The sequence below is a fragment of the Orcinus orca genome, chromosome 17 (assembly GCF_937001465.1).
Source record: "Orcinus orca chromosome 17, mOrcOrc1.1, whole genome shotgun sequence".
NCBI lineage: Eukaryota > Metazoa > Chordata > Mammalia > Artiodactyla > Delphinidae > Orcinus > Orcinus orca.
The window spans coordinates 7,602,616-7,619,494 of record NC_064575.1 but is presented as its reverse complement, the minus strand read 5'-3'; the positions used below and the strand labels follow the sequence as shown (position 1 = coordinate 7,619,494).

Here is a 16,879-nt window from a genome sequence, read left to right as displayed (position 1 = left end):
TGTTTTCCCCATGACTTTCTCTTCTTACACTTGATTTATAAAAGAATTAGAGGAGACAGCATGGAAAAGAAACACATTAAGTTTCTGGAAAAATTAACAGCAGTTTAAAAGTAACAGTTACCAGGGCTTCCCTGGTGGCGCAGTGGTTGAGAGTCCACCTGCCGATGCAGGGGACGTGGGTTCGTGCCCCGGTCCGGGAAGATCCCACATACCGCGGAGCGGCTGGGCCCGTGAGCCATGGCCGCTGAGCCTGCGCGTCTGGAGCCTGTGCTCTGCAACGGGAGAGGCCACAACAGTGAGAGGCCCAAGTACAGCAAAACAAACAAACAAACAAAAAAAACAGTTCCCAAAGAATCATCCTCTTCCTGGTACAGAGCAGAACAAGTTCTAGTTGTCTTAACTTGTCCTACTCACCACTAATGAGAGTGAATGGTAAGATCAGTGAATTTGATAAGACCACTTTAAAGAAAAAAAAAGTTCATAATAAAAACTCAAGAAACTCAATTTCCCCTCACCTTTCTCTCTGTCCTCTAGGAGCTAGTTAAAGCAAAAAACTCAGATAGCATTGGGTGACTTCCCACAGGAGTAATGTCAAAGCTTTGACAGAGCACTGCTGAATCTTCAGGAAAGACCGGTAGAAAGCTGAAGTCAGTGAGCGGATTGAAAGTAGTTAGTTTCATACTTAAAATACTTGCTTACATCATCAATAACAAAAAGAATTTCAATACGGTAAAAAGATTTTTATCACATTCTAGCAAAATTTTTAAAAAGGGTAGTGTTGTTAAACATCCTGACCCTTAAAAAAAAATGTGCTTTATAATACATGTAAAAGCTGTGGATGGACTGAAAAACTGCATTCTTAAAAAATGATGTGGTCATAAAAAAAAAAGAACACTTTTATACATAGGATTTTATTTGCACTGCTATAACAATTTCATTATAGTCCAAGGGAGAAAAAGAAAAAGACGGATAAAACCACCACACTGAGCAAATTACTAAAGCTTTTCTACTTTTAACAGGATTTTCCATCTGGTAGGTTTATTGTCATATCCCCTTCAAAACAGACAAGATGCTCACCATATTTTAAAGATTATAGGTTGCCACGGAAAGAAAAATTTTACACAGTCACTGTACATCAAGGGTTGAAAAACTGTCCTGCGTGAAAAATATATTTAGAAATCATGTGAATAAAAGAAAAAGAAAACATTATTGTGTTCAAGGAAAGATTAAAGTCCTCATAATGTGCCGTCTAAATGTGGACACTCATTCCTCCTGGAGTCGCTCAGGCAGAGGGAGTCCTTTCTTCCGCCCACCTCACTCATTATACTGTGTTTTTACCCAACAGTCTGCATTAAGGCAAACAAATCCTTTTCTGAAGAGGTCTTAAAGAAACTGTGGACAAATAACAAACTTTTGGCATTAAAACAGGTTAACACACACATAGCCTTTAGAATGTACATTAAGCATATTTCTCTCGGACTAGTGACAAGAAAAAGATGAACATGCTTGTTAACAATGTCAAAAAGTTTAAAATTCAGTGTCCAAGCAATTCCTAACGATGCTTCTGTAGCTTTAAGCTCTAAACAGTATAGAATTTATGCAAATGCATTAAAGAATTCAAGCTTGGCAAATTACACCCAAGCAGGTTATAAACTATATATACAGAAAGTAAATGATAAATACAGAATTAAAAGAGTCCTTCGGTTTTCCTTATAGCCTTGAAAATTGACAAACTTTTGAGGACAGTTCTATAATATTAAACATTAGGTAACCACAGGTGTGGGGAAACCTAACTACACAAACCGATTTAAAATACTCAAGATGACTCTGTAGTGTTCAATACAATTCAGTTCGTAGGTAAGGGCACAAGACAACATTTAACAAAAATAATCACGTCAATTGACCTAGAAATCAAATGCAAATAGATATGAATACAATCTCCAAAATCTGTCTTTTTAAGTGAACATTAACCATTTATTCAAAGTTATACAAGAATTTGAAGGATTAAAGTCTTCTTCTGTGACATAAAGCCATTTCGAAGAGTTTCATGTCTCAGCTGAGCAGGAGGGTGAAAGAATAGGTGAGTAGCCCCTTCTGGGCAGCGAGACAGTAAAAACAGACTCAACAGCAGCCTCCCCCGGCCTGCTGTCCTCCCTGACTGCCTGCGTGCGTGGCGTTAGTAGCAGCATGCTGAGGGCCAATTTTAATGCCATTTGCCTGGAATGAAAGACAGAAGGATAATAAATGTATCTGGAGCCAACCAGACAGTATAATTTAAATTTAAGAAATCCTTTGGTTTCTTAGTGGCACAATCTTACCAAACAACTAAAAAAAAAAAAAAAAAAAAAAAAAAAATATATATATATATATATATATATATATATATATATGCTAAGCAGATTTTTACAACAATTAAAACAATATCTCTCAGGGGATGTTCCTTCCTTTTAAAATAATACTTGTGGAAATATTCCTGCAAACAATTCCTTATCATACCAGGTACTGCGTTAACAGAAACCAGAGTGCTGCTTTTAAGGGAATTCTCACAATGGAGAGATTGTTTAAAACGTAATCTTTAAAAGAGAAAAATATGCAAAGCCTATGCTCCTCTAATACAACGTACAATCTTTCCTCTAGACAGCGTTTCTGTTCCATGTTGAATCAGCTGTACAGGCTAAGGGCATATGAGTGTTCTGTGTCATCAATAATTTCTATGATCCCCAAAGACATGGCAGCTTGCCAAGAACCCACACACAGAGTGGTTCTTTCATTCATCAAACTCACACTTATGTCTCAACCCTCACTCCCTCAAGTGGATTTTACCTAAAAATACAACACTCTGAGAAAAGTAATACAGTAGCTTCAGAAATTAAGCTCTTAAGGAAACTTTACGTCACAGTAAATCTCAGATTTATAGTGCTTGGCAGTTGTTCTGCAACAGTAGTAGCCTTGGGGTTTCTGGCACTAGCTCAGTATTGACAGCAGCTGATGTGGTTTCTTTTCGCTCTTCTGACTCCTCTTTAATAAAAAGCATGCCCTATGGCTCATTGGTTTTGCCCCCTCTGGGCTGGTAGCAACTTCTTGAGGAATCAAGAAGTCAGACTTGGCATCAGGCCAGATAAATCGCACGGCCTGTTGGCTCCTGACAGCACATTGCAATCAAAGCCACGCCAGGCACAGTAAAGCACTCAGCTACTATATGAAACCAGACAGAGACAATGAACATGCCCTTTACAAAGATGCCCAATTACTGTTCAATGTATATGGCATTAGTCTCTGAATGGTGTCGCCTTTAAATTAACTCAAGGTCTGTTGCCATATAAGCCTGGAAAGTATGGGTTAGAAACTTTATCACTACAAATTAAAAGAAACTGGAAAATCAAACACTTTTTGGAAACCCTAGGCAAACTGTTGTTTGTTTTAGCCAAGAATATTGAGACAGATAATAAAGAGGCTCTCTTGCACATGCCAAGAGATGCACACACAATGTCTTCCTAACACGGTGCTTCCTCACTGCACCTGGGGGAGGAATAAGGGTTTTTCTCTTGGAAGCAAGAAGTCTTATTATAGAATGGCAGAAACATTTATGTAAAAGTAAATAATATGCTCTTATCCACATAAAAATTCTGAAATAAATAAGGACAAATGCATAGTGATTTAGGTCAAAATGATGGCCTTTGGTAAACACTCTGAATTATCTGTTTCAAAGTTACATTTTATCCTCATCATGTTGATCAAAACTGGCTCAAAATAATTTTACAAAAAAAAAAAAGAAAAAAAAAAGGAAAAGAAAAGAAACCCACAAAAACAAACAAAACAACTAGTGCCAACTGCCAATTACATATACTAACTCAGGCTCCTGAAAACACACTATGCTGAACTGGGAGTAACTTCCAATTGGACGCCTCCCTTCTCCACACCAGACACAATGGAGAGAGCACCTTGCATTAGCTGACGTCGCACACGCATTTACACACTAGAAAATTATTCCCAAAGCAGATGACACCATATGGATGTGTAGATGAAAGTGGATTTTCTTCTCTCTTTGGAGGATTTATATTATTTTGCATTGCTTGCAATAAATGGATAGGGTCACTTACTTTAATCCGTTTTCATAGATAAAGTGATGCTTCACTAGAACATAAACATTTAGCTATTATACAACATATAACAAATTTTCAATGAGAAGATTATAAACTTATGTGTTAACTGACATCATAGATCCATTTTAGGAATTTTAAAAAGTAGAAATCTTGACTCCAAGTAATTAAAATTCAATTCTAAATTAACTAGCCAATAATATTTATATATATATATATATACCTCATTATTAATGTCAAAGACTCCTTCTTGGATTTTTTCATAAATTTCTTTTGCTGTATTAATAAATGCCTGAAATATAAGGTAGAGAAATTGGTTCAAATTATTTAAAACCACACAGTAAGAGAACGTTATATAAAAAGCTCCATAAAATATTACAATGCTCAACATAAGAAAATCAACCAATGGAACACACCATATTAATAGAATAAAGGACAAAAACCACATGAGCATTTTAATAGGTACAGAAAAAGCATTTGACAAAATCCAACACGTTTTCACAATAAAAGCATTCAACAAACTAGAAATAGAAGGGAACTTCCTCAAGCTGATAAACAGCATCTAAGAAAACCCACAGCCTGTATCATACCCAGCAGTGAAGTCTGAAAGCCTTCCCCCTAAGATCACGAACAAGACAAGGACGTGTGGGAACTAACGCCAGTAGCAGCAACAGCCAAAAAGTGGAAACAACACAAATGTTCACCAACTGAAGAATGAAACCCAAAATGTGGTATAACCATACAATGGAATATTATTCAGCCATAAAAAATGAAGTACTGGTTCATGTGACAATGAGGATGAACCTTGCTAATAAGTAAAATAAGCCAGACATGAAAGACCACGTATAGTTCAATTCCATTTATATGAAATGTCCAGAAGAGGTCAATCCACAGAAGGAAAATAATTATTGGTTGCCAGGGGTTAGGGGAAGGAAGGAGTGGAGTGATGAAAATCTTCTGGAAGACAGTGGAGATGGTCGCACAACTTTGTGAATATACTAAAACCCATAGAATTCACCTTTAAAAAAGGGTGAATTTTATGGTATGTGAATTATATCTCAAAAGAAAAAAATTCATGACTGGAGAAGGGGAAGGGGGAGGGGGAGACCATAACATAAGAACAGCACACCTGAGAAAAACATGTCAATTAGATAAGCTGCATAGATGTCCATGTTGAAACTAGCTTACTTCTGGAGGCCACTGTTCCATACAGGATCCTTTTTCCCAGACAATGTATTACTTAACATACAGTTTGGCGGGTGGCGGGGGGTAATAATCAAAGGATGCTTATGATAAAGAGATAAAGGCAGCTCAACTTCTATGCCATGTTGAATAAAGTTTCACCCTTTTCCCATAGAGCATACTACTAAATGACAAGAAATTAGCATGAGAACATTGTAACCAAATTAAGCCTCTAAATACCAGAATCAATCCAAAAGCATTCTGTATTTATGTAAGACATTAAGATATTTTACACATTATTGCCAATGCTACAGAAGGTGTATACAAACTCAGGTTCTAAACTATCAGATATGAGAGATAATAGTATTAATATTATATTCAATTAGCATTCTATAAAAATTCATAAAAGAAGGCTGTTCTCCACTACTACTGATACAGACCTAATTCAAAATTTAAAAAGTAAACAGGTCCATGGAGAGGAACACATCATATCTTTCGTCTTTTCTACACTGTAAATATCTGACTGCTGAACCTGCCACCAGAGCTTTTGTTTCCTAATTAACAGGACTGATATGTTTTCACCTTTAAGGCCCTACAGCTCCCCAGAGCAATCAATCTACTGCCGCTCAATTACTGCACCAAGAACACACCAGTCAGTGCAGGGCGCGTGAGCGACTGCGGCAGGCGCGCAGAGGAATGAATATGCATCAACTCTAAGTGGCTGATCGAACCATCAGAGAGGGTCACGAGAACTTGCAGAGAAATAATGAGAAGAATTAATCACTGCAGATTCACAAGGCACTTCGGAAGCCAGTGTGCTTTTCCAGTGTGCGCTGGAGCTCAAGTGAAGGAGAAACTGGCTGTCAGCCAACTATGAATTGATTCACATTCCTCAAAATGGAGGTTATCCTTATAAATAAGGGAAAACCTAACTCTATTTCCAATAACATGTCAATTACGGTGATGGCCAGGCTAACTAAATATTGACGTCAACAGATTCATAAATTCACAGAGTTGGAATTCCTGCCAGGGGCACCCACATGTGTACATTTCACTAGAACATTAGAACTACAAGGTCCCATAAATGAGTTATAACTTCATATAAACAAGCATTTATATTATAAAAGTCATTATTACATGTGCCATTGGATGTAAATAAATTGGCTTTTTGCTAATCTGTTGATGAATCACTTTAAAAACTGGCTTAAGAAAGCTATGTCTTTATTTATGCTAAAATTTCCAAGTCACTACTTATTTTATTACTTAAATAGTATACTTCTTTATTTAAGCACCTTCAAGAATAGCTGTACCCAATGGACATAAGAGGTATTTTATATCAGAAAGACATGCAATTAACTCCATTATAATTAAATATAGCAAATGGTTTTCTTTTCTAATTCCCATCATCTCAGTGAAATACTCTTTGGACAATGCTACAATTTACTTGTCATCCAACTCTCTGATTACATATTAAAGACACTGAAATAAAATATTTTCCACTTCTCTGAGCACACTATACAGAGGACACTATATAAATGGATTGTTTTATTTACATCATGGCAAAAATTAATATTTAATATATATTACTAAGTGATTAATTAATGATCAATTTTAAGAAGTCCTTAAGAGTTTAAAACCAATGTGACAACTGTAGACATCAGTACACCTCTTTTCAAAGTATGTGGCTGTGGACTGAAATTGTTGAGTTCCCAAACATAATGAGCATTAAGCAAATACTGTTAAGGCTTAGTAGAGATAAAATAAAACTTCTAAGAGAACAGCCTTGGTTGTCACGGACAATAACTGTCCACTAAAGCTGCAAAGCACTTCAAAAACTCAGAAAGACAAGAGATACATATCTGTTACAATAATTGACTAGAATTTTCTTTCATTGCTCATTTCACTCCAGTCACTAAAAATCAATCTCCATATATATCTTTCAAGGAAGAGATGTAACAACCTGAAATACCTCTAGAACACAGGGAAAAAAAAAAAAGGAAGAAATTAGCAACAATAAGTTAACTAAATAGATACTACAAAGCCTTTACACTAAAGCTCATGCTTTTTTTTTTTTTTTTTTTGTGGCTGTGCTGTGTGGCTTGCAGGATCTTAGTTTCCTGACCAGAGATTGAACCCGGGGCCCCGGCAGGGAGAGCGCAGAGTCCTAACCACTAGACCACCAGAGAATTCCCTAAAGCTCATGCTTTAATAGGACAGTCTTAAATTGAAATTCCTTCCAATTTTAGACATCATTTTAACTAGTTTTACTTTTTCTATTCCCCAGGCTACAGAAGCAAATTATGAAAAGGAGAGGGAAGGAGAAAGAGAAAGAGAGTGAGTGTGAGGATGTGTCTGTGTGAGAGGCCAGCGGGGATGTGCATGTGCGGTTTTGGGGAAGAGGCCACGGGGGAGCCCGCACATGGCAGCGGCTGCGGGAGCAGTGGGCCTGTGTGAAGATGGGCTCACAGCTCCTGACTGAAGAGGGCATGTGTTGGCCAAGGTGGCCCGAGTCATCAAGGGGAGAGAGACTCAGGATTTGCTGTTTAACATAAGTAACACAAAACACGTTCTTGAAACGTCTTCATTATTCTTACGAGTTTTGATGTTTACCAGGGAGAGATTCTGTAACAATTAACTTATCTGGAATAGTTATTTCCTTACTATCAGAAAAATGAAGCAAGATGATGGCATAACTCCAGAAAATTTTTAGCACTGCTTAATTAACATAATACTCTAAAAACATGACATCCTAAATATCACTGCAGGTTTTGTGACAAGTCAGAATTACAAACGTATTCATCTATACTCCATGTTTCAAATATAGTCAAATCTGAATATTAGTTAACAGATTATAGAACAGGAAAAAACGTTTGCTGAGAAACTGATGTGAATGGGCTTCATTAACCCTGTGAAACAATCTAGGCAGACCCACGATTAAGAAGTAAGAGATTTCCCTGCAGCCAACTTAACTTGGCGAGCCTCCGGCCTTCCCATGCAGCGCTCACGCCCGTATCTGAAGCCTGACTCGCTCTACATTTTCCCATTAGCTCCCCGCTCTGCCCTACTTTGATTAATTGCCATGTCCAGTCCTTTACCTTCATTAGCCATTAATTGCCCTCCACCTCAGACACTAATCTTTCAACCCTTGGCAGTAGTTATCTGAATGATTCTGATAATACCTAAACTTAAGTAAGTTTTCAGGGACTTCTATAGCACAAATTAAAATAAACATAACCACAAAGAACTAAAAATGTATATCCTACCTATTACCCGGCCGTTACCCAAGGGCACCTATTCACTTGCTGCCACAGATCTGGTCCTTCTCTGGGTACCATGGAAGGTCCAGGGAAGAGGACGACTGCCGTAGTTCCTACTGCTGCTGAACTAAAACAATTTAGTTGGGAGAATCTCAGTATGAGGGCTTACATTTCGGTTGCAGATGCAGGAAAAGTAAACTCTGCCCTGGCTTACAGGGACAGCGTGTGCAGGGCAGGACCAAGGCAGGTCTAGTTGTGGGTTATGGACACTGGGCTATGAGGGCCTTCACAACAAACGAGGGGGAATACAGACAAAGGGGAACACGGAATAATATTTTGTTTTTATTATGGTTTAACAGTTTTTAAGGCAAAATACTGAAAACTAGTCTACAACAGAATAACATTTCAATTGTTTCCTTGTGTAACATGCTGCCACCTGGTGGCAAGATAAAAATTATAGCATCTGTTAGGTAAGAATTCAAAATAAATTGAAGTGTCTTCGTTTTATTTAAACATCTTGAATAGATGTGAGTCTTTGGTTCTCTCTGAGAAGTGGGAAACAGAGAGCTATAGGATGCTGTTTAATTTTCTTCTCCATGCTAATCAAGGCTGTGGACATTCCAGGTGTCCATTTGCCAAAGCTTACACTAACCAATATTTACCAAATATTTACTATGGGTCAGTCACTATACTAAGTGATTTACACAGGTTCTCGTTATTTCTGAAAAGAAGTTCAAAATATGTGTAAAAACGAGGAAATTAATTGTGCGGGCTGAAGCTGTATCTCCCAGTTTGCTAGCAGAATGGCGAAGGGGAGGCTCTGAGCCAGGCTGTCGGGGTCAAAGCCCAGCGCCACCTCTTACCACACGTGTCTCTTGGACCTGCTGCTTTGCCCCTCTGTAAAAGGAGGGCAACCGTGGAGCCTAGTCCAGACCTGCTGGCTCGCAGGCGGACTCGGCACACGCCCGCCCTCGGCACCACGGGGTGTCGGAGCATACCACCGCGGGAATGAGAGGAGAAGCCGGGAACGAGAGGAGAAGGGGGGACTCAGGAGCAGCCTCCTCAGCGAATTAAAATACCCTGATTAGATAGAACTAAGCATCAAAAGGTAAGTTAACAACATATAATGTGTACGGTGAGCCGAAAGAAGAAAATGTATTGAGACAAGGCTTTAGTATTATGCAGATAGGAAAGTCCTGCGAAAAGAACATCAGATGAGAAGCAAGACAGGCGGTTTACACATGAAGCTTCGTCGAATTCCGTGACGGAAAATATTCTGGTTGGAGCTGCGTTAGCTTCAGGAGAGCCTCCCACACACCGCGCCCGATGCAATGGCTTCAAGCACGTTCACGGACATGCCGCGGGGGCCACCATTTCCTCCCCCTCCCCCTCACTTTCCGCGGCATCCCCTATTCCAAAGTAGAGTAGTTCTGCGCTTCTTTCTTTCATCCAGTTTCCTGTGTTTCATTAGAACAAAGAGGGCTGCTGCTACATCTACTGACCTGTCATAACTCTCACTGTACAGACGGCACTGGGCTGCCAAGGAGAAGTGACTTGCCCAAGACCGGGCACAACTGTAGCAGAAGCAGGGTTAGCAGGATTCATATTCTGCCCACGTTTATCCTCTCTTTATTAGGATCACTTATCTTTAACACAATTCAAAGGAATTTTCATTTATTTTGCTTATGTTGCCACTAAAATTGAAAATAAAAAGCACACAATTATCCTCTTAAAAACCTTCTAGCTAGAAATTATTGTGGATTGCTAGGATTATTTTTGGAAGTACAAAATATTTGTGTTACTTATAACACACAGATATGTTTAATTCCTTAGTAATTTAGTTCTTCCATTCAACAAGCATTTACTGAGTGTCTGATTTGTACCAGGCACAGAGCATACACTCAGTTATATACTTGGGTACATGAATGTCTTTGACCTCAAGGATGTGGGAGTACTACAGGACAGATGCAAATCCAAAATTGGCACGTAGCACGAAAACCTCCACAACAGCTGTCTAGAAGGGTAACATGGCATGACCGCTTCTGCTGGTAAAAAAACTGTCAAGAGAGAAAGCCCCGTGAATGAAGGCTTGAAGGAAAGTAAGCTCCCACTCATTTATTAGGAAAATTAAGGGGAGGAAAGACTGGTCTGGACGGAGAGGCAGACTTTAAGCTCAGTTACAGGGGAAGCTGGGGACAGGGAGCCACGTGGGATGAGGGTAGACAGGGCCCGACAGACCTCAAGGAACCTTGAAAAGGTAGGAAGCAGGCTGGGGACAAAATCAGAGGCTGCTCTAGAGGAGGAATTCTAAGGAGGAAGGTTGGCAACAGGAAGGCCAGTAAGGAGTTGAGAACTATAATCAAGGTAAGAAATGAAGGCCTGACAAAACAGTGGCAACCAGAATGGAAGGCAAAGATCAAACTTAATATCTCCTTTGGAGAAATTAACAGGACTTGGTAAAGAACACGGTAAGGATGACTCCATTTTTGGCTTAAGTGACTGAGGTGGAAGGGTATGCCGTGAAATAAAAAAGGAAGAAAATCAGGTTTCAAGGAGGGAATGAAGAGTTTACTTTCGACACGTGGAAGGATCGCTAATGCTGATGGGAAAGTCTTGGTAGCTGGTGATCTATATAGTTGTGTAAGTGCATAACATGCACCTAACAGCATGAGTTTCTTCAGAAGTGTTTAGCTACCCTGGTTTAGAAGTAGAGAAATTGGACGTAACTTTCAAAGTTAGTTTGGTTTGGATCATCCCTGAAGTCCCCTAGGGTGACAGCCGAACAAGGAGCAGAGAAGCTGACGCTAGTCCGCAAAGCCTTCCAATCTGTGGAAGGGAGTAGTAAATATTTATTACACTAAGCTCCCCTCAAGGGATGCTGGAAGCTTGATAAGCTCAGGTCAGATTTCCAGTGAAAAGCCCCGTGGTACCCATGACACTGAGAACAGGGTTGAGGGGTAACACAGCTTTCAGTTTACAGCTACATTCCAGCTCTACAGAAACATCTGTTCCACCACTTACAACACAGCCCAAGGCAAGGAAGATGTCCCCTCAACCCAAATTCTGTCTGTAGATCTCAAGTAGCAGGACAGGATGCAAGTATTCACAAGGTGCCTTGAAACTGGTCTTAGTCACTAAAGCCTTACTGTCAGGTGTTCTCCCCGCCCCACCCCACACAGAAACCCACTGACCCTGTCAAGGTTAGATGTCTCGGCAGCCTACTCCAGTGTCTTCGGGTTAGGTGGCTGTATTTTCAGCTGTCATCTTGGCTATATCTTTAGTGCTTTAGCAGCTAAGCCAGGAATTTCCAGCCCTGATTTTTCAACAGTTTAAGATATTTTTAATTACTAAACTTTTGCCTCAAAAGTTTTTGATGTTTATATATTCTTCTAGTTTCACATAAATTTCCAATCTTAATTTTAAGTAAAATTGATGAATATTAGGGAAAAATCACCCATCAAATGGCTAAGAGATTGAGAATGTTTGACAAAGTGACAACTGTTTGACAAACAATATGTTTATTTCACACCACTATCACCTTTGGGTCCTAAAGGAAATATAATACTGTTGAAGTTTTGGTAATGTACAACTCTGAGAAAATGAAATTTTAATTTAGAGGGAATACACAGAGAAAAACAAGGAAGGAATCATAGAAGTAAATATATCACTTCTAGAATATTCGGACACCTTTAAAAAGTTGACCTGCAGCCTTTGGGAAGGGGTACTTTCCCTAGCCTGCCATAATCTTTGCTGCAGTTATTCCTGGGTCTAAAAAACCTCTTTCAAACCACAAAGACCCCAGGCGGCTACTGGAGGGAGCTCCCAATCAAAGGAGAAGCCAATCTATTCACCTGTGTTTTTCAAAACTCATAGGTTTTAGAATGCTTAGGGCAAAGAAGGTTTCGGACAGAATTCCACCTACAAGTTAACAAGTGAGACCAAAGCATAAGCTGATTAAAGACTGCAGGGAGAGGAGTAAGGTTAAAGTAATTAAATAACTACATAACCATCCAAACAATTATCTACCGTGTGGGGAGAAACTGTGCTAGGCGTTGGGGATGCCGAGATGAAAAGACAGCCTATGTTTTCAAGGAACTCTGTCCTCATGTTGAGTCAACGTGAAAAACAAGGGTCATGACAGAGTCATGAGAGAGTGCGAAGATAATAAACCCCTGACACAGGAATGACTAAATACAGAGAAAGGAGCACATAAGAGTGGTGAAGGGGGCAGGGAGGGTGTGTCACGTGTCACGCATTCCAAGAGGAGGAATCAGACTCACTATATACCCTTGAAGGATCGGGTCGGAAGGAGGGCGTTTCAAGCGTGGAGAATACGTTCTGCGGAAGCAGGTCAGGGGCACTGCCCTGTGGACGCGCTCTCTAGTTTAACAAGAACACAGAGGGGAGGACTGGCAAATAAAGGGACCTGTCTTCCAAGCTAAGGAGTTTGATGCAGAAGCCGTGAGGAACCACCTCAGGGTTTTAATAAAGCTGGAGAGTGACATTCAATTTTCATTTTTAGAAAGATCTTATAGGCAACAGTGTAGAGGACTGAAAAATGAACACAGGGAGTCCAATTAGGAAGCAATCACAGAAGAGGACAATTTGGAGAGATATTTAACAGGCAGAAATAATAATACACACATGGAAGGCAATACATATTAACTGAAGAAATGAGTGTAAAAGGGTAGGGAAGGGGGTTGCTTTAGGATACACGAGAGTGCACATCTGCAGACTAGAGCAGAGGAGGGCTATCAGTTCAGTCTGAATGTGTTAAACCGGAGGCTCTGAGACCCACTCATGCAGAGCTGTCCAAGTAGAGCTAGACACACAGCCTAAGAAGGGTATTCATGGATTTAGGTGACATTTCAATGTGGAAGAAGGAGATGGTAAAGGCGTCTGGAAGGCTAGAGAGCACAAATAAAGATTAGACCATGATATCATGGAGCTAAGGAAAGAGCAAGTTTATAGATAGAAGAGTAGTCAAAAGTATCACTTACCCCCCAGGGACTGTTCAAGGTAAGAAGAGAAAAGCATTTGTTAGGAGGTCTAGGGTGACCTTGGCCATGATGGAGGAAGTCAGACTGTGAACCGAGGTGTGAAATCCAATGAGGAAACAGCGGTAGATCTTACTAGAAGCTAGAAGAGAACATATCCAGGAGAACAGGGACTGATAGGGTTTGTTTTTAAGATGGCTGAAACCTGATTATGTAATTATATTCTGAGAGCCAAGAATCAGTAAAGGAGAGGATGAAGATGACGAGAAGGTCTGAAGAAATCATGAATCTGCAGAGCAGAGAAAGGACAGCACTTGGCTGGACCGTCTCGTTCACTCACAGCCGGGTGACTTTCCAGCCTCTCCGCTCCCCAGAGGGAGCCCGGGTCACGGTACTGACATCACCTGAGAGCAAGCTGCAAATGCAGACTTTCAGGCCGCACCCCAGACCTACTGAATCATAAGCTGCATTTTAACAGGATTCCTAGGTGAAGTGAATGCACATTAATGTTTGAGAAGCACTGTTCTAAATACAACTGATTTGGAAAAAAATATTTTTACAAGATATTCTGAGCTTAAGAAGAAAGTAGTCTCCACTTCCCCCACTGCAACCTCTATGTGACCATGAAGTAAGAGAATTAGCAAAACTAAAGGACATCAATCCTTTGGCTATTACGCACCCTCCACCCCAATTCCACTGGGGCGGGGGGTGGGAATGGCTAAATCACACTTGGAAAACTCTAGGTTAAATAAAAGCCAACAAATTTCTTAACAGTGGGTTTTCAGAATAGGAATAACACACTACTATTGTGAATTCTGGTTTCCTAAAAGGGGGGTAGACCCCAGCTCCTCCTAAGCTCACCTAACCACGGAACCCTAGGCAGAAGCGATCATTTTAATTCATGCTCCTCAAAGAAGGGCAGGCTAACCTTCAGTGCTGCTATTCTCCACTGTGTGGCAGACAGAAGGGGAACGAATGGGGAACCTGGAACACCTGGGTTTGAGTCCTGACTACGTATGTGAAAGAACTCTGACGATATGCCATACAAATATACAACCACATTGTTATTTCAGGGACCTGACATATTTTAATCATTTGAAAATACTTCTGAAAGAAACCTTCCACTTATGAGACACTCTTCTAAATGCTGCAAGCAAGATCACCAGATTCCAGTGGCTGGAGGAGCGTCCCTTCATATCAACTCCTCAGTGTGTCACAGGACAGACCACAGAGGTCAGATCTTCCTGGAACCCTGCACACTAGGACACTAAACAAAGCTGTGGTTCTGGAATGAACTGCCAGAGGGTGGCGGCTGAGGAGGCGTGTAGCCAATGGGAAGCCTGGGCAGTTACCAGGCAGCATGATATCTTGATGTCCTCAATAACCTTTAAGTCTCATTTGAAAATTGAAGTCAAACTAATATTCAAAAATATTTACTGCTGGTCACATGGTCGATTTTTATTTCCTTATCAGCAAAATGGAGGTCAAAATAATCGTTTTTTTTTTCTTTTTTGTCCACCAGAGGTAAAAGAGCCTAAACCTCATTTTCCCAATATAAGATGTGATGACACTACACATGCTCTGTATATTCAGCATGAACATCACTTGAATAAATGGTAGACAACTAAATACACGGGTCCCCCCACCATATGTTATACACTCAAATATATGTGTATAGCATCTAAATATTAAGTTTAAAAATCTGTAATGGGAACTGAAAATGTAAAGGATGAGTTCTGGTCTCCTATTTCTATGGGAATACCACATAGGCAAGAATATTTTGGTTGCAATTGGCTTTTTAATTTCATTGACATTTAGGAGATAAATTCTGGGGTGTACCTCTACTATCACATTTAAACGTGCATTTCTTCAGCAAATAGCAAAAAGGATGAATGATAATTGCATGTTTGGAGCAACCCCAAGTTGTATAAAACTGACTAGAATCCACTTCATAGGAAGGGTGAATTCTCTTATTATAACTTGTAACTTGGAAATTATAATTTACAGTTTGGAAACAAATAAACATAATACGTGTGTAACACAGTAGTTTGCTAATACAGAGAGGTTTTATGTGGAGAGAGCTTTCTATGTTTGTATTATATAAAAAAGTGTTTCGGGGCTTCCCTGGTGGCGCAGTGGTTGAGAGTCCGCCTGCCGATGCAGGGGACGCGGGTTCGTGCCCCGGTCCAGGAAGATCCCACATGCCGCGGAGCGGCTGGGCCCGTGAGCCATGGCCGCTGAGCCTGCGCATCCAGAGCCTGTGCTCCGCAACGGGAGAGGCCACAACAGTGAGAGGCCCAAGTACAGCAAAAAAAAAAAAAAAAAAGAAAAAAAGTGTTTCTTTGTGTGTATATAGTCTGTGTGTGGTGTTAATCTTTTTTTTTTTTTGGTGGTGTTAATCTTATACATGATTTTATAAATATAAAATGATACCCATCTATTAAATAGTAGATCTAGCTGAGAAATTCTTACCTCTGTAAGTATCTAGTTTAGGCAGACTAGGGTATCATTTTATTTTTATGTTCTTTATAAAATAATTTGAAAAAAAAACTGGAAGTATAGTCTTGGGTGCCATTTTCCATTTATCATCCCAGTTGAAGACAAGCAGCATAAATTCAGGTAAGAGCAGAACAGTCGGCACATGAGAGGCTACAGTTAAAAGAAAAACATGAGTCCGCAATATTATAAGTAGAGCAGTGCTGAATGATGTTGCCAGCGGGGCCCCGAACTGGAAAAGAGAAGGACATCAGCGTGGTTTAGAAATATAATGAGCTTGGATCCAGCTGTCAGCATCATCAGCAAGACGATGAAACAGTTGAGGATTCTCACTGTAGAATTCACAGGTCAGAGCCAGCCCATAAAACAGAAGTGGGACCCTTCATAACAGGACTTTCCAGTCTTCACTCTCTCCCCCAGGTTGTCATTGAAATGAAGCTTTTTTAGATCAAAATATACACCATCCTACCTACTACTAAATGAATAAAGAGGATTCATGTATTATGCTAAGTTGTTCGTGCTTCACTTCATTGATTTTAATTATATCCTGTTATTTTAGCTCAGTGTTACTGACATTTTGGACTCGGTAATTTTTTTGTGGACAGCTATCCTGTGCATTTTTCTCTAATACCACTTTGATCCTTCCCCTCAACAGATCCTTCGTGGACGAAATCATTATGCTGAGTGAATCAGTACATCCAGAGATTAACAGTAAACCTATTTCCAGCAACAATGCAACAAATGCTGGAAAAATGGTGCTATCTTATGCTGCAAATTGTCCAATTGCTTACAGGGAAATACAAGAGTAAACTTCATGGTCTCGACTTGCATTAGGTAACTGGACCTT

At 40.0% G+C, this 16,879-nt stretch overlaps 1 protein-coding gene across 2 annotated transcripts in view; it reads right to left on the bottom strand.

Annotated features, from left to right (window-relative positions):
- Positions 1-892: 892 nt before the first annotated feature.
- RAB2A (RAB2A, member RAS oncogene family) overlaps positions 893-16,879 on the bottom strand; it is a 74,253-nt gene continuing 58,266 nt past the window's right edge. For both annotated transcript variants that reach the window (XM_033437611.1, XM_004274984.4), the window contains 2 exons: positions 4,324-4,392; positions 893-2,217 (listed from right to left, as the gene is read on the bottom strand). In XM_033437611.1, coding sequence (XP_033293502.1) covers positions 2,122-2,217; positions 4,324-4,392 — 165 coding nt within the window. In that variant the 3' untranslated portion in view covers positions 893-2,121. The remainder of the gene's footprint in view (positions 2,218-4,323; positions 4,393-16,879) is intronic.